Source organism: Falco rusticolus, chromosome 1, assembly GCF_015220075.1.
Source record: "Falco rusticolus isolate bFalRus1 chromosome 1, bFalRus1.pri, whole genome shotgun sequence".
Lineage (NCBI taxonomy): Eukaryota > Metazoa > Chordata > Aves > Falconiformes > Falconidae > Falco > Falco rusticolus.
The window spans coordinates 80,097,947-80,115,746 of NC_051187.1; the positions used below are offsets into that span (position 1 = coordinate 80,097,947).

At 40.9% G+C, this 17,800-nt stretch overlaps 1 protein-coding gene across 4 annotated transcripts in view; it reads left to right on the top strand.

Moving 5' to 3' along the window:
- Nucleotides 1-17,800, top strand: part of NELFA (negative elongation factor complex member A) — a 33,468-nt gene that overhangs the window by 4,210 nt on the left and 11,458 nt on the right. The window contains exons 2-9 of one of the 4 annotated variants that reach the window (XM_037386532.1): nt 2,678-2,901; nt 3,701-3,965; nt 11,627-11,798; nt 12,963-13,124; nt 14,030-14,119; nt 15,969-16,099; nt 16,281-16,350; nt 17,230-17,318. In XM_037386532.1, the coding sequence (XP_037242429.1) occupies nt 3,714-3,965; nt 11,627-11,798; nt 12,963-13,124; nt 14,030-14,119; nt 15,969-16,099; nt 16,281-16,350; nt 17,230-17,318 (966 nt within the window). In that variant the 5' untranslated portion in view covers nt 2,678-2,901; nt 3,701-3,713. Of the gene's footprint in view, nt 1-2,539; nt 2,902-3,353; nt 3,966-11,626; nt 11,799-12,962; nt 13,125-14,029; nt 14,120-15,968; nt 16,100-16,280; nt 16,351-17,229; nt 17,319-17,800 lie in introns of those variants that run through there. The other 3 variants (XM_037386523.1, XM_037386540.1, XM_037386513.1) reach the window with 3 other exon arrangements.

The window sequence follows — 17,800 nt, forward strand, 5'->3', positions numbered from 1 at the left end:
TCAACTTAGATGCCCAGCTGAGCAGTGCTGCTTTCCCCTGAACCAGGAAAACTCCAGGCTCTAACCCTGTGACGTCCTTCTGAGTATACACAATTATTCTGAGTCAGACAGGTAGTAACACAGCACTCTGCTCTCAGAAATGCAGGACTGATTCACACCAGCATATATTTTTCAAGAGGTAACAAGACAAACTGCAGGTAGGGAAATTCCTGGAGCATGGGTTTTGATGTGAGATAAAGTCATCTCTCTTTTAAAACAATTACAAAGTGGATTCAAGAGATGAACCCTTGCCTATGTCTGGTTTTTATTTGAATACTGTCACAATTGGGCAAGTGAATCCAGGGTGCCTCCTCCCAGTCTATCTTGTAGCATTCTCCAACTCTTCTTAACAATCTGATATTCAACATCACCATCTTCGAAAAAGGGACTTGCGACTTAGAGGAGAAAACATCTGCAGCCAGTTAAGAGTGCAATGCAACATCATGTGGGATATAAAGCACTTCCAGAGAAATCAAGTATACCCTTTCTAGCTCCAGGAGTCCCTGAGGAATGAGCACTTTTATATTTGCCATTTTACTCTGAAAATCAATACTCAAACTAAATAAAATTTAGGTAAAAGAATATATAAAACTTTATTATATTCAAACAGAAAGTTTATGTAGTAGTAACTAGACAGGACAAATACATGCTCTTACAGCTAGCTAGCACTTTGTCTTAATCTCTACAGTGTCTGTATGCTCAGTTAACAGCTAATAGGGACAAAATTGCAGGTGATAGGACTGGAGCCAAATCGACTATGCAAAACCTTATATTCCAGATACATATCACACAATAGGCTCCCTTTTCAAGTCACGCTTCAGATAAGAACATAGAAGTGATTACAGTAGCTCAGACTAGACAGCCGTGCAGCTCTGTGCTTTAGCACTCGACAGTGTCCAAAAATAGATGCCCCGAGGAAAGCACAGAAAAAAAGAAAGAATGTAATAATACCCCTTTAGTTTCCAGCAGCTTGACGTTCCCTGAGAAAGCCAGTACCTAATCCCAAAGAAAGTTTACTGCAACAAAGTTACCCTGTCAAAATACATTCAGTCAGTGTGAACTGGTAGAGCGAGGCTGTACAACTGCACACTTTGTACTGTGGCCTTGTGGAGCCTTTATCAGATCTGATGCTTAAAAACCATTTCATGTCATCTCATGGAACCAGGTTAACTCTCTGTTAGCTACTGCTTGAAGGCAACCAGCTGCACAAACCACTGCATGTTCTCTGATTTACTTCCTCCAACCCACCTTTAAAAGGAGTTGGTTACTTTTCACATTTGAAGGCAAGAACATTGCTAGCTTTCTTTGGTTAACTGGGGGGGGGGGGGGGGGTTGTAATTACACTCTCTCATGGATTATACATTTCCAAAAGCAGCTGACAGTAGAAAACAGAGTTAAGGGTGAGATATTAAGCTATGCCTCACCAACAGGTTTGGGGAATTCTGTCACAATTGTGCCACTTCACACTTTTTTTATTTTCAGAATGCTTTCTCACAGCAAAGTCCATACCCTTAAGTAAAATCAGACCTAAATCTATGAGGGACTATGTAAATCACAGGAACACATGTTCTCTACCCCAGTTAATCCAAAACCCACTCTCCTGACACAAAACAAATAGTGACAGTGGACTTGATAGGATTTTGCACTACAGTTAAGCATCTACCTAAGTTTTACCAATATTGGTGGCTACTTTAAACAGCTGGGTATAATTAATAGATGGTAAAGGTTACTAGTGAGTGACATGTTAATTATATGTCTAAACTAATACCATTCATTTTACAGCTGATTTTTAAAACTTTTGCTTTAATTTATTCCTATTCTATTTTCAATTTAATCATTTATCCCAGTCTCTTACTTACTTTTTTTATTTCTGTGCAAACTAACAGATAGATAGTTACTACTGGATAAATAATTATCCCACAATTATGTATGGAACTAACCTACTGAGATAGAGGTCAACTAAAATTCTGGACAGAACAATTTATGTGTTAGACAGACTGTCTCAACTTTGATTTTGCTGTTCTAAAACATCAGCTGACTGTACACAAAAGCTGTGTCTTAAATCACATTTGTTTTGAGTGTACATTGATAGTAGCAACAAAATTCATGTGTTCATTTGCACACATAAATGATTAGCTGGGGAAAAAAAATCCTAATGTACTAATATATAGTTTATTCACATAGAAACTCTGCTCTAAAACACTTCCACCCTGATAAAAGTCAGTGTTTCATAGCACCCAAGAGCTGCAGACACTCAGCATTTTGTATATTAGTAAAAGCTGGGAACAAGAATAAAATATAACACTCCACAATGCTGTATTAAGGAAATATAAAGCACTCAGCAAAAAAAAAACTGCGCTACTTCCCTAGAGAAATCAGGTTGTAAGCAAGTTCTTTAGAGGAAGAATGTTGTAAAGAAAACGTTTTCAATCAAAAACATAAGAGAGGTGAATTTGCTATGCACTCCTACAACTCCTGTGCTTCAATTTCAATTAGAAAGACACTAAAATGAACTGTTTATGTTGCAGTTGAAAACCCCCTGAGTCTTCTGGGATTTAGGCAATTGATTAATTTTTCATATTTAAATAACAATGAGCTGAATCACAAGGGAATATGAACGTATGTGTACCAACCCCAGCTCCTGAGGGCCTGCCGCTAGCTTTACGAGCCGCTGAGGTAATCCCCTACAGCTCAAGCACCCAGCACAAAGCATCTCTGGGGAAACCGAAGAAAAAGACACTCAGCTCGTGCCAGACCGTGGCACCACCGGGGGATTCACCATCCAGCACCACATCCGCAAGCTGCCTTTACCTTGGCCGAGAAGCAAACCAAGGGCTGATAGGACCTGAGGAAAACAGGGAGGTGAGTGCGCTTTAAGGTGCTATTAGCACCTCTAATAAGCTCCCCATGGTGCTGGCTGGGGGAAACAGACGGCCGTTTCAACGCCGGCCGACCAGAGCGAGCGACAGGCGCGCTGGCACGGGCTCGCTGTGCTTGAGCGGCCGCCGCTGCGGGACTGGGTTACCCGCCCCCTCGGGAACATGGGGGCTGCGAGGAAAGGAGACGTGGTGCTCCGCCGAGCGCTGTGTCGGAAGGCCCGGGGGCCGGCCTAGCCCTGGGGGGGAGGGGCGGGCTGGCAGTAGGGCCTTAGCGCTTCGCCCGCCTTCAGCGGCAGCCGCTCGGCGTGCGGGGCCAGTGAGGCGGCTCCCGGGCAGGAAGGGGGAGGTGGGAGCCCGGAGCCCGGCGGGGGGAGGCTAGCGGCCTCGGAGGGCGGGGCGGGCCCCAGTCTATCCTGAGCTGTGCCGCCAGGCCCCGCGGTGGCTCACCCCCCCCCGCTCCTGGTTTTTATCCCTTTTCTGCCTAGGAGAGCCCCGGAGAAGTTAGGGCGGACTGTGAGGGACAGCGGGTCGGGGCTGAAAGAGAAGCTTCTCCGCGCTGAGGCGGCGCCATCTTGCAATACGGATAAAAAAGCTGTGCTGGGCGCCATTTTGCATCTGAACGACAGAGAGCCTCGTTATTTTTCGCCGTCAGGGCGCCGCCATTTTAAGTTACGGCTGACTCTCCGCCTCCCCTAGCGCAACCTCATAGTGCGCCGCCATTTTGGCTTGCGAACAATACCCCGACCCGCAGGGGTCCTCACCTCCTCCATCCCTCCCTTTAGGTGTCTTCATAAAATGCCCGTGGAGAATCCCCTCTTTTTTCGCCCCGCTCCCAAGATGGCGTCGATGCGGGAGAGTGACACTGGCCTGTGGCTACACAACAAACTGGGCTCCACAGACGAGCTGTGGGCGCCGCCGAGCATTGCCTCGCTGCTCACGGCTTCGGTGATCGACAACATCCGTCTCTGTTTCCACGGGCTCTCCTCGGCCGTCAAGCTCAAGCTGCTTCTAGGGATGCTGCACCTGCCCCGCCGGGCAGTGGATGAGGTGAGAGCTGGGTAGGAGCTTGCGCGGGAAGCTTAACCGAAGCGGGGTCCGTGTGTGTGAGGGGAAGAGGTCGGTCGGAGACGGCGTGAGGGGAGACGGGGGCGCAGCGCCAGCACCACCTCCCCCGCCCGCCCTTTTCTTTTCTCATGGTGTCTGTGGGGCGGGGAGACCCCAGGGCGCGGCGCCTCAGGCCGCCTGGCGCTGCCCTCTCCGGCGCGGTGGGAGCGGGCAGCCCCCCGCGGCAGCCCTGAGGCAGGGAGCCGGGCAGCGGCTGCTCCTCAAGGGCAGGTGCCCGGCCGCACTCGGCACGGGGTGTGTAATGAGGCTGGTCCCCACAGACATCCCTGCATCTCCCTTGCAGCCTTTCTTGGACGGGGAGGGGGAGGAAGAAGGTCGCGGCTGGTGGGGTGGTTGGTCGAGGCCCAGTGTGGAGGACTCTGTCCTTGCTGCGAGGAAAAGCGCTAACGTTCCCTGTGATAAAAGGGAGTGAGTGGAGTGGAAGCTTTACTGCTGCTGCTCCTCCTCGCCCTGCTCTCCGGGGAATCTCTGGTTAGCACTAGTTTTTTGAAAGCAGTTTCGACCTGAAGCCCATCTTATGCCTCCCCATGGACTCGTAGTTGTAGGGCTGTGTTTTGACAGTCTGGGTGCCTTTGGGAAGAGGGCTTGTGGTCCTCCTAGGATTAGGACAGAGGCAGGACCGTTTGGGAACAGCCGTGTTAGGCTTCCTTCACTTTCCTTAATACTGGCAGCTATGTAGGTGTCCCAAGTCGAACATCTCTGCTTAGAAGGACAGCAGCAAGTGCTGAAACTTATGGAATGGAAGATCTGGGGTCTGCACTGAACAGTGCTTTTCGCCACCTTCTTGCAGTCAAGCATTGCTTGAAAAAACTGCCATGGGTGGGTTTTTTTGCTTCTCTTTACCTTTCTGGGAACAGCTGGTGCTTTCCTTTACTGACCTACCCCAACTAATAAGCTGGCTGGCTCAAGTCTGAGCTGGCTCTGCAAGCTTATTTGCTTGGCCTGGGACCATACCTCATCTGCAGCTGGCTTGTTCTTACCAGTAGGCAGTTACTGATGTTTGGGGCAATAGCAGGACAATGACTGGGAAACATTTTAAGTTTCTTCAGCTAGGTTTAAGGAGTACCTCTCCTACTTCCACCATGTATGGTATTGGATCCCAGTAACGATCATGGAGGTGGCATGTAGTTAATCCTCACATTCTTGTGTAGAGTATCCTTAGCTGTGCTTGCACCAGTCTCTTTCTTGGCTAGGACACAGCTGCTGCTTAGGCTTAATGTACATATGTACTAGGCAGGGTGTGGGGAGACGGTATGTAACTTGGATTATTGTATGCTCAGTTTTGGGGTACTTCTAAGCTGAAAATGCACAAGGATCACAATTAAGCAGTGGTTTAGTGTTTGCCAGTGCCTGTCTTGCCACATGCATCTGTATAATTGATCACTCTTGCATGTAGTCAGTGTCACTTAAAAAAAAATGAAATAATTCTTGTTCAGCATAATTACTCTAATTTTCAAAACATGGTACTTGTGTTTAGTGCCTGTTCAGTGCACAAGCTGTCGTCTTCCTGTGTGACAAATGCAATTTTGTTTTGGCCAAACAAAATAACCAAGGCCAGAAAGGGGCATGGGGAGCTATGCATAAGCTCACATGAACTCTTGAATATGCTAAATTCTTCTGAAATAGTGTGAAAATCCAAGTAGCCTGGAAGAAATGAGTATTGCGATGTTTGGAAAAATCTGACAAATTAGTGATGTTTTTAGATCAAAAAGAGCTTAGTTTAGGGACCTTCATAAGTAACACTGTTCAGCTCTTTGAGGGAGCAGCATTTAAGCAAATTAACTTGTTGAAACGCTGCGCGAGTGTTCACTGGGTGGGTAAAATAACTTTTTGAACTGATTCAGAGGAAGATGGTACCCAGAAACTTGGTCTGTGATTTTGTTAGCCATGGAGATAAAGTATATGTAAAGAAGAGCAAGTCAGTTGCTGTACCTTTTAGTGTAAAGTTATCAGTTATGTTCCAAACATAAAGCTGATCTTACTGCTGTAATAAAAGATATTCTAGGATTTTCCGCTGTTTTGGTGCAGTGTGTGAATGCAATCATAGATTTAATCCTTCATTGTAAACAAAGCACACTTGATTGAGATCTAGGGATTTAGCATATTTTCAGTCCTTTGCAAAGTACCTATAACATCTTAGTTATTTCAGGGATGTGACTTTTAAAAAATAAATAAAGATTTTTTTTTTTACTGAGAGGAAGGGATTAAAAAATTGATAAAAATTAAAAAGTTGTGAGACAGAAACCCTTAACATTGGTTGTACCGGAAGGAAGCCTAATGATATAGCAGACCTACCAGCAAACTCCTGACAGAAAGGGATGTTGTCTTATCAGATGTTCATAATTTGTAGTGGCTTTGCTAAGATAGGTGGTATCATCATAGAGTGGTATGGGTTGGAAGGGACCTTCAAGATCATCTAGCTCCAGCCCCCTGCCGTGTGCAGGGACACCTTCCACTAGACCAGGTTGCCCAAAGCCCCATCCAGCCTGGCCTTGAACACTGCCAGGGATGGGCCATCCACAGCTTCTCTGAGCAACTTGTTCCAGTGTCTCACCACCCTCACAGTAAAGAATATATTCCTAATATCCTGTCTAAATCTGAAAACTAATCTAAATATATGTTTGTGTTCAGTATATGTGTGCTGTGCACCTCTCTGTAGTGTTCTCTGCTCAGTGTATTGTACTGAATATGGTGTCTTTTTGCTGGCAGAAGTACACTGGTACAGGATACCTGTAGCTGCCTGGAAGTGAAATTCATCATTTGGGAATCCTACCCATATCTCAAATGGTTAAACTTAACTGTGAAAGTACTTCATTAGTCTCTGTGGAAAGTCATATGTGTGTTTTCCATGCCATGTGCCAGTCTGTATTGATCATGTGTGAGAAGCACTGAGCTGGCATTTGGAAACTTAATAGCATCGGAAAACACATTGCATCAGCTTTGTAAAGCTTTGGGAATCTAGATAGGAGATGCAGGCTGTGTTACTAGTTTATGTAAGATGTTAAATGATATACCCTGCTCTAGGTATTGGACTTAGTTACTGTTTTCTCTGCAAAGTACTGGGTTTTTGTTTTCTACATAATAGCATTTTCACTGAGGCACAGAATAACATGGAGACCATTTGGGAGCAGAAAACTGAGAAAGTTATGTGGGAATTGAGGAAAATGTGGTGGTGCTTGGTTTAGAAGGGGTTTACTTGGCTGCTGATCCTTCCTAAATCTCTGTGAAAGCTTCAGTCTAGACAAGTGAATCTTCAATGAGCTGTCTTGAAGGCTAAGTCCTTTACTTAAGTGCTTTTTTCCTCAAATGTAATATCCTTCAATTTTCGTAATGTTTTCATTCAACACTCCAAATATTGTATATCTATAAGCAACTTAATCCTCATAATACTCCTGTGGGATAGGTAATAAACCTGATTTTTTTTTTTTATCATGCTGTGAACCTCATTGCTGCTTGTGTGTTCCTGCTGACTAATAAGAATAATTGGCTCCCATTTTTAAGTGTGTTTTGTAGGCAGTTATCAAAAATATCCTTTCCTGCTGTAATTCTCTGGGCAGAATTTGCTAACTCTTGAATCTCCCTGCCCCCCAGCTTTTCATCTGTTACATTTTTTCTAGATAATTGTGCTTATTTGAAATGATGCCTAAAGCTCAGTGTAGTGCTGACCAGAGTTTCAGTTGTGAATTTGGCAGAACAATTACTTCTGTTTATTTTGTATGTTGTATTCTTGTTAACCTGATTCACAATGCCAATGCAAGTTTTCTTTTTGTGCCAATGTTTAATTTATTTATTCAGGGTTAGACTGTGATGTTACAACCAAGTCTGGAATGAGGACTGTGTGCTTCAGTGCTTTCTGAATTTCAGTCTTGAGAGGAAGATCTCTATCCCAGCAGCAGCCTGCACTTTTATTACAGTAGCTGCAAGAGACCGAAAGTCAAGACTGTTTCTTCTTGCTTGCTTATGTGAATCAGGAGTCCTCTATTCATGCAAGTGGGACTTGTGGAGTACTACTGCAAAGGAGTAAGAGGGCACGTGATGCTTGCCTTTCCCTCTGTTCAGAACAGGCAGGCTGCTATGCATTTTTCTGGCCTGCATTTAGTGTTCTTAATTTTTTTGTGATGTAATATGGTATATTTTAATCTAATACTACCCCTGGCCACTTCTGCTCTTTTTCATGATTAAAATAAAAAACATATGACAGTGGTAGTTGATGCATCCTGGTTTTGTATTGCATAAATATTAATACTGTACTTTCAATCCAATGCTTTTAGCTTAATGAAAATGCTGTATAATAATACAGATACCTATAAATAACACCTTCACTATCCCGCATGAAAGATTAAAACTTGATTGCATTTATTAGTCAACTGTTGATGTAATTGTGTAAAGGTATAGTCACATAAATTGAGGTGTACTATAAAGCAAATGAACAGGAAACCTTTTCGAGAAGTCATCCTGGAGTTATCACTTTGTGTGTTTCTAGTAACATTTCTTTCTTTACCTCTTCTCACGGTGCTGTTTGTGTATTCTTCCTGCACAGCCATTATTAATCTCCTTTTGTCTCTGTTCCCAGACTTTCCCCATCCTGCCTGATCCTTTCCTTCTCAGATGTTTTCAGTTGTGCCCTATTGGGTTTTTTTGTGCCAGCAGGCTGAGAAAAATACTTAAGATCCTTAAGTTTTAGATGAGAGAAATGCCAGAACATGTTGCATCAGATCTTGACATTCATGCTTAACAAGATGCTGGTTGAAGCTGATGGGGCTCTTACTGACCCAGTGTTGCAATCTTACACAATTAAGAGCTTGGGATTATGGCTGTGCTCTGTAAAGTAACAGAAAAACTATACGTAGGTTTCTCAGAGTTGCATTTCGTGCATTCTCAAACCACAAAGAAAACTTTTCTTCAGTTCACCACTGAACTGGCAACATATATTTAAATTGCTATTGAAAGACAAACCTGAGTCAAAACTCAAATCCAGGCTTGTTAAATGCAAACCCATATTTAGGCAATGTCTCTGGTTAGCTCACAGTATGTGTTAGTGTGCTTCGCTTCCCTGTGTATGACGGTGGCTGTTTTTTCATCCTGTTCTTTCTGCCATGAGGCCTTATGATGATGTTATTTGCCCAGTGCTAGGCAAACAAGTTGTTTATGGGCTCCATTCTTGAAGGAGCCGAAGTCATGTGAAGCAGTGGATTGTGGCATAGGTAGGTTGCCTGAACTTTAGTTGCTCTGTGAGCAATGTGGATTTGACATACCCAGACAAGAGCTACATAGGAACATACATAGTACAGGCATAGAATTGTTTAGGTTGGAAAAGACCTTTAACATTATGGAGTCCAACCGTTAACTCAGCGCTGCCAAGTCTACTACTAAACCATGTCCTGAAGTGCCACATCTACCTGTATTTTAAATACCTACAGGGGTTATGACAGCTCTGTGATTTTTTTTGGTGCAAATGGGAGTTTTGTGGAGCAGATATGAATAGTAAATTGGGATGATACAGGAGACATCTTTTCTCCGACTATTGCCCGAGTTTGATTTGGTGGAGGAAATTACATTCTATACATTTACCTGCATTAGTTGTGTCAAGATAAAAGCTTGTAAAAGAGCTATAAATAAACCATAGCTTCATCAGTCCTCATGGCGTGTTTTAAATTTTCAGGTGTTTTAAGTAAATCAGTACTGGAATTCCTGTAGGGATAGATAGGAGAATAAAGGACTCTTTCAACAGTATTGATGCTTGTCCTCATCGACTGTAGTGGAAGTGACTTCTGATGAGCAGTTTAGGGTTGAAATAGAGATTGCTGAGCCTGTGTGGAGTCTAGGTGGGGGTTTTGTGTTTACTGAGAAAGAAGTGAGCAATGGAGGGCAATACAGACTAGAACTTTAGGAATTTATTCTTTCCATTGAGTAAGTGTTGGTTAAACTTGACAACATGTTAAACAGTGTGTGGTCATGGTTATGTGGTCAGTTTAATCCAAAGCAAATCAATAGTGCTGCTGAAGACTGTAACTGACAGTTGTAGTATCTCTGCTCTACTCTTGTGGTTCTAGTGTTTGTGTGACAGTAGTCAGCCACGCTAAGGGGCTGATCAAGCTTAAAGCTATAGAGAGATGCTGTTTTGGGTCAGATAAACTGATCTAGTTTGTTTCGCAAGCATGTTACTGTAAGTGCTAAAACTTGCAAGGAGGGGTAACGGACAAACTGCCCCTGTAGTGCACTTGTAAACCTTTCTGAAGTGAGAGGGCAATAACATTGGGTGAAAGGAATTAAGAAATGTCAATGTTTGCCTGTGAACCTTGAAAGGCTTGGGTGGGACATGGGGGTTGTTAATAGAGAGCAGAGATTTAACTTTTATTTCTTAGAGTTGCATGGGTAGAGTAAGCTTATTTTACTAAACTTTTTCATAAGAAGAGGATGGTTCTAAATAAAGGGAAAGAAAAAAAGCATAAAGGTGAAGGTGAATCTCTTGCTTGTCTCCCTGTGTTCAGAAACATGTAGGCTGTAACTAAGCTATATGTGCCTCAGTGGGTTGTGAAAAATTGAAATTCAAGTATTTCCTTACACCTGCTTGTAAATTCTTCAGTGTTAGTGCCACACAGATAGTGTGTCTAAATAATTTACATAACTTTACTGTTATGTTTTGTGGATTAGATGCGCATTACGTCTCAAATATCTTAGTTCTGTGAAGCTAATGTTGTAATGCTGACATGAGAGTTTACTTAAAGCAAGCGTTCAGTCTGTATTTGAGGGGTTTAAGCTTAGCTGTGAATGAAATAACTAATTTAAGAGATTCACTATGTAAACCCCTGTCTGTAGTAACCTTGACTCTAGTTCATTTCATGGTGCCAACAGACTTGTTTAGTAATTTAAAAATATTACTGTGACAATTAATATTTTTTTATGCATTATTTCCCCTTTTTCAAGATGGATGCTTAAAGAAAAATGACTTTTTTCTGACTATAGAAACTTCAGATAGATGGGAAGTCTTATTACTTGTGGCATATTAGAGGGCTGGGTCTGTTTCTGTAATATGTAGTTTTTATTACATGAAACACATTTTGCCTAAGCAGTAAATTTTTGAGGACAGTTTATGTTCATATGATGCAGATATGGTCTGTCTACTTAATTATTCGGTAGTCCAGAAAGGGGCACATCTTCATTTAGATGACTGTTGTACATAACTTGTTTTCTAGTTGTGCGTTTTTATCACTGAATATAAGGTGTGGGGACACTGGGAGTGTAAATGTAGAATGTAAAGAGACAGTAGTGTAATGATCTGGTCTGTTACATTTAGTAAAAATGTTCAGTGCTAAACAAAGCTTCAAACTGCCAAAAGCTCAAAACAAACTTGGGTTAGATTGACCAAAAGCAATATAAAAAAAAAATAATCTTGGTTCATTCTTTAATTCTTTACTTAGTTCTAGAGTTGTGTAACTGTGTTGAAGCAGCCTCCCTTTTCCCTTCCCCAGTAGTAAAACATTGTGCATGTTTATGCTAGTGTCTTATTAAAATAAAAAAATCCAGCTAACCTGTTTAAAACTGTTTCCAATTGGCTGATTTTCTTTTTCTTTTTTTGTTAGATGAAAGGGGCACTGACTGAAATTATCCAGCTCGCTACCTTGGATTCAGACCCCTGGGTCTTAATGGTAGCTGATATTTTAAAATCCTTTCCAGATACTGGCTCCCTTAACCTTGATCTTGAAGAACAGAATCCCAATGTTCAAGATATTTTAGGAGAACTTAGAGAAAAAGGTAAGCTTTTTCTGTTGGTGTGAGGTATAGAAATACAGTGCCTTTTTTCAGAAATAACTTGTTGTTTCACAGACAATCTTGCTATCTTAATGGTACTGGTACCAGGACAAGTAGTATGTCTTGTCTCTTAACTGCCACAGTTCAAGATCTGGGAACTGATATTTGAGGAATGGTAACTTATTAAATTATCTTTTCACATATCATCAGAACTTACATGTTGGCTATTACCCTGAGTGTTTGTGAAGGGCAACACATAAGGTAATGTGGATTCATTAATATCTGACAGGCTGTATGTGCGCTGGTAGGTAATAACTGGCTTACTGCAGCTTAGGAAGTTGAGGTTTTTCATATATTGCTCTGTCTTCATATGTTGTAGTACCAAAGAAGACAGTAAGGCTCAGCTTCTGCAGTGCTTGTGTGGACAGCCTCGTGTGTGTGTAAGCACCACTGTTGTGTTGGGCAGGTGGGGTGCATTTCTGCTGGAAGTCCTCCTCTAGGCAAGAAGTGATAGGTGCTGGCAGAGAGACTGATCACAAGAAGAGTAATGCTGCTGATGACCTGACTAGCTACACATTGCCTAGCAGCTAAAAATAGTGGCTTAGGCACTTGAAGAGTTGCTACTTCAAACGATGTAGTAAATGGTGATGCAAAGTGCTCCTACTTCAGGGAGTCTGATTTAGCACATTGTGTAGCAAAAGTCCTTAGGCATCAATGGACCGACATGGTCTTGAAGTTAGGATTGCAGCAGACCAATAATGAAATGAACACAGTGGTGGTGGAAGTGTTTTGCTTTCTTACTATAAACAAATGATCATTTGTTTGTTCACACTTTGGTTTGGACTTTAGTGTAGTAGTTTCCTTGTTATGTGTAATTTTAAGGAATCTAAAAATTCAATCATTTTTATTATCTTTTACTCTAATAGCATATTTAAGATTCCTGCAATATGACTAGGTGTAATTAACATGGAAGTTCTTATGAAGCTAATGTAAAAAACAAACATCCTAATAACTGGTTACATACTGTGTAATAATTGGAACTAAATTACTCTCAGTGCTTAAACAAGTAATCTAAAAACACCTGTACAGTCTAGTTGTAAAATGTTTTGTAGTTAGCTATCAAAGAGGTGCTAATACCCATATGTACTGTGTTAACTTTTTATGCAGTAAGTGAATGTGAAACTTCAGCTATGTTGCCGTTGGAATGCCAATACTTAAACAAAAATGCCTTGACTACACTAGCTGGGCCACTTACTCCCCCAGTGAAACACTTTCAGCTGAAAAGGAAACCTAAAAGTGCCACTCTCAGAGCTGAACTCTTGCAGAAGTGTAAGTAGTAGTACAGCTAGTTGATAAGGTTGAGTAACAATTTAAATGGTGAAACGAAAACTTGTATTCAGTCTTATTCTCCAATATGGGGATATACGTTAAAATTATCTGTTATAAGAGCTTTGCTGGCTGATTGGTTTTTTTCTTTGATAGACTGATGTGTGGAAAAGCAGGTGCAAGTCATTCCAGCCATGATTACATTAAAATGCTAATCTTGATTTAAATGCTGTTCAGATTTCAAGGCATACGAAAAGCTGTAGCTTTTTAAATCACAGATACATTCTCTCATGTGTATATTTAAGGCAGTTGTGAAGACTCATGAGGGACAGCTTTGGTTAAAGCTCCTGAAACAAAACTGAAATGAGAACCTAGTTCTTATTTTGCCATGTTTTTGCAACAGGGAGCAAGAGCTGCTAAGTAATGCTTTTGCTCAGTGTGGTTATATAGGGTGTGAAAGCTAAGAGGGTTTTTGCTAACAAAAGGCAACATGTGTACATACATGTATTGATAGCTGGTTAAACTAAGCAATCTTAAAATAGTTTACTGTACCTGCTGTTCCGTTGCAGCAGCTTGCTGCTTTCTTGCATGTGATTTGAGTAGTTGATCTGGTTAAATACAAAACATCTAACTTTTTATGATGTTATTTAGAACTTTAATTATTTCAGTCTTTATCAAGTAGATTTCTGCTCTGATTTCTTTTAGCTCAGACCATCTTGTTAGTTGCATAGTTATATTGATTTTGCATTTTTTCCAGATACTGTTTACCTTGCAAAAATAACATATATATTTCTTTGTTGCTATTTCCATCTTTTCATGTATTAGTTAATAACATTTTATATAAGAAGCAATGTATTGTATTTTTTCAGCACAGATTCTGTAATAACTACAGACCTTTCTCTTTTTAGCAACAGAAACTGCACAACAGCTAAAGAAGACTGCAGGAGTGCCTTTCCATGCCAAAGGCAGGGGACTGGTCAAAAAGATAGATACAACAAGTATGGCTCGCTTTTATCACTTCCAAGAAAGAAAATCTGATGAAATAGCCTTGATGAAGAATAAAATTACAGTCTAGCTTTTATAAAATCTTACTTTTAGAAGCAAGAGATTTCTCCCTTTCTGCTTCCCTCTCTCCAGATATTGAAATGTTTCTGACATGTCTTGTCAGAAAGAACAAGAGTGTGGGGTTTTTCTTAAATGGCATGTATATCTGCCATGCTTCTAAAATGTACGCAGCTAGATCATGCCTGTAGACTTTGGTAAGAACTTAATTTGCATCACTCCAGGAATAACTCCTGACTAAGCCATGTTGCTCCAAAAGGGAGCAGAGTGTGGATCTCTGTGATCTGCTGTGCTCTTTGAAATGCTGTGAAGTAGACTGAAACTATCCTGTATTTGTTTAATCCTGCATGTTGAAAGAATGGGGACAGTGTGTTCTCTGCAGCCAAGGCTTCTATTTAATGGACATGACAAAGATGTGTAATCATTCTTCAACTTTGCATTAATAGATTTCAGCTGTTTGCTGAAGTTCCTGAACTGCTTCAATTTTTCAAATAAGTTTTTGACTAGGAGCAAGAAGAGGGTTCAAAATTAGTTACATACTTTAAATCACTGCACAGATTTAACTTTTCTGACCACCAATATGATGCTGAGATGTGAAACTTGTGTGATTTCTTGGTGTGGTGGCTAGAAGCCATGAAGTTCTTTGTGCTGATGCTACTGAAGATGTGGTCTTGAGCACCAAAGTTTGGCCACATGTTCATGCAGGAAATGCAAGAAGTGTAGTTGGTAATTTGAACTAAAAATTTTCCCTGTATAGAAATTGACCATTAGTTCTTGGCATTCTTTTTAGCTGTTGAACTCATAAAGCTGGCTTTCATACTTGGCCTTCAGAGCCAAGTGGTCTCTAGAAAGATGAGTTATAGGACTAGCTGAGGTTTACTCTGCTGAATCTTACTCACATTGGTCAGAGAGGATTGTTCTGTGGTGAAAAGGTTTTCAGTACAACATATAGAGGGATACAGAGTACCTAACCTCAAACTAAAATTCGGTGTTCCATCTTCAAATTGTAGGGTATGATGAGTATGTCAGGAGGCTCAAAGACCTCTGATAGATATGTTTTTGTCCCCCTAATTTTTTAGCAGTTGATGAAAGAATGCTGTCTTCAGGACTGTTACCCTTCTACCTTCACACTTGACAACAGTGTAAAGTTGGGGGAGAACAGCTTATAGGTGTAGCAGTTTCTACTAAGTATTGAGACAACAGGTTTTCTGTTCACAATATAGACCCAAATTGGATCCTTCTTGTGCAAACAGCAGCTCTGATTTCAAGCCCTGGTGTGAAGCAGTAATTTATCTTTCCAGTAGATTATTAGCCCTGAGCCCTTAGCCCTGCAGAGCCTGGCTAACAATCTTTGATCAAAGACAGTTTTACCAAGTAACTAGATCTTAAAGTTCAAAGAGCAACTTTGGTAATAATTGGATTCAGAACATTCATGACCAGTACCTTTTTATGTGTTTCAAAGTTTTTGTTGTCAGTAAGGAAAGTAACAATGTATTTAGGAACAGTATATTTTGATAGCAGTGCACCTGTTCGATCACTTCCTGTGGAATGGAGTTGCAAGCATTAGCCTGGAGATTGGCTCTTACTCCTTGTTAGAAGGGTAAGATGTGATCTGACCTTTGAGGGACATGTAGTGTATTATAGACAGTTCCACATTATAAACCTTTGAAATTAAGGGGATGTGTGTGTGTTAAAAAGGGGAAAAGTCAAAGAACTCCTTGTTACAGTTCTTTGTAACTAATTAGATATGTATTATAATTGTTGCTTTTTTTGATCTTCCCTAAGCACCACTCAAAGGAATACCAAAACAAGCTCCATTCAGGAGTACTTCAGCACCTAGTGTATTTAGTCCATCTGGAAACAGAACCCCTATTCCTCCTTCGAGAACACCTTTGCGCAAAGAAAGAGGAGTAAAGGTAGGTGCACTTTTTTTAGTCTCTTGCTTTCCTGCTCGGTTCTTCTCCCTGATCTGAAGTGGATTTCTGATGCTGTTTTGAATCAAGTACCAATATATTAAAGAAGAAAATTAAGGACAGTATTTAGAGATAAACTATGTAAAGTTAACGATGGTTATTAAGTTCTCTGTGGTCTTTTTAGCTTTTAGATATCTCTGAGCTGGATATGGTAGGTGCTGGCCGTGAAGCAAAGAGAAGAAGAAAGACATTAGGTTGGTATGCATACTTACAAATGCTATTAATATGCCTGCAAATAGGATCTAGATTTGTAGTACCATTTTGTTCTTCAGTTGTTAAAACTTCTCTGCCCCTGAACTTTAAAAAAAAAAAAAGGGAGGGGGAAATCCCAAACCAAAAATGCTTAAAGAGAGGATTTTAACTTCTTTTAATGCTCCTAATCATACTGCCATGTGCCTAGATAATAACTTGAATCAGTTGCATGAAGGGATGGAACTAGTCAGTTGTGCTTTGGGCAGAACATAGGTGAATGAGCGTCTTCAGTACTGGAATTGTTCTGAGCTGTTTTGATGTGTTTATTTCTACTGGCTGTGTGACCGGGTAAATTAATTGAAAGTAATGGTGAAAAAACGTATAGTGCTCCAGCATTCTGGCTGAGAGATCTTAACAAGTGGATAGTATCTGATTTACTGCTCTTAAGTGACAGTACAGTGCTGTACTTAAGCATATCAGGAAGATACACTAGGCAGCATATTTGCACCAAGACAACCTTTTTGTATTTTTTTGCAAAAAAGAGTACCATTTAAGAACAAAATCGTAATTTTTTTCTTGGGTTTTGATGCTTTCTGGTATTACAAGATTAGCCTAATTGTCTCCCTAATACTCAGTTACTATAGTCTGCCTAATACTCAGTTACTATAGCTTGATGGATGTATATTGTGGTTCAGTTCATAATTGGGTTGATTCTAAATTTGTGTATGAAGATTATCTACCAACCTTTCAACATATACCTCTTTAAGCGTGTGTTAGCAGACTGAGAAATGCATTTTTATGTCTTTGTTTTTTAAAAAAAGTGTATCTACTTCAGTATTTCAGGAGACTTCCTTGAACTGACTTCTGTTTTTATGTAATAGATACAGAAGTTGTGGAAAAGCAAGCCAAAGAAGAAACAGTAGTAGAAAATGCTACCCCAGATTATGCTGCTGGTCTTGTGTCTACACAGGTAAAATCAAACAAAACCAAAATAGACAAAACTCAAACAAACAAAGAAAAGAGGAAACAGTGGTGGATGTTATTCTTAAACACTGTGTTGATGTTTTACTAACTTGTTGAAACATGCCTCTTAGTGTAAAAATCTCTACATAGTTATTTCAAAATTCCATTATATTTTCACTAAACTAGATAAAGAAACAGGATAAGGTAAAGCTTTTGATGCTTTTTTTGCTATTTTAGCTTTGTGATGGGGTATGGCATTTTTGTAACTGAGGATTGTAGTCTTCTGTCAGGTGAAAGGAATAGGAGGGCTGTCCGACCATAGGTAGGTAGAATAATTTTCAGTAGTTCCTGCAGGTTTCACTCTGTGCCTGTGCATCCTTTGTTACCCTGGTGGAATAATGTCCACAGAAGTCTGTGAGGAGCACTTGTCACTGGCCTGTGCCCAGGACAGATAGCTGAATATAAGCAGCTGAGTAAGAAAGAAGTCTT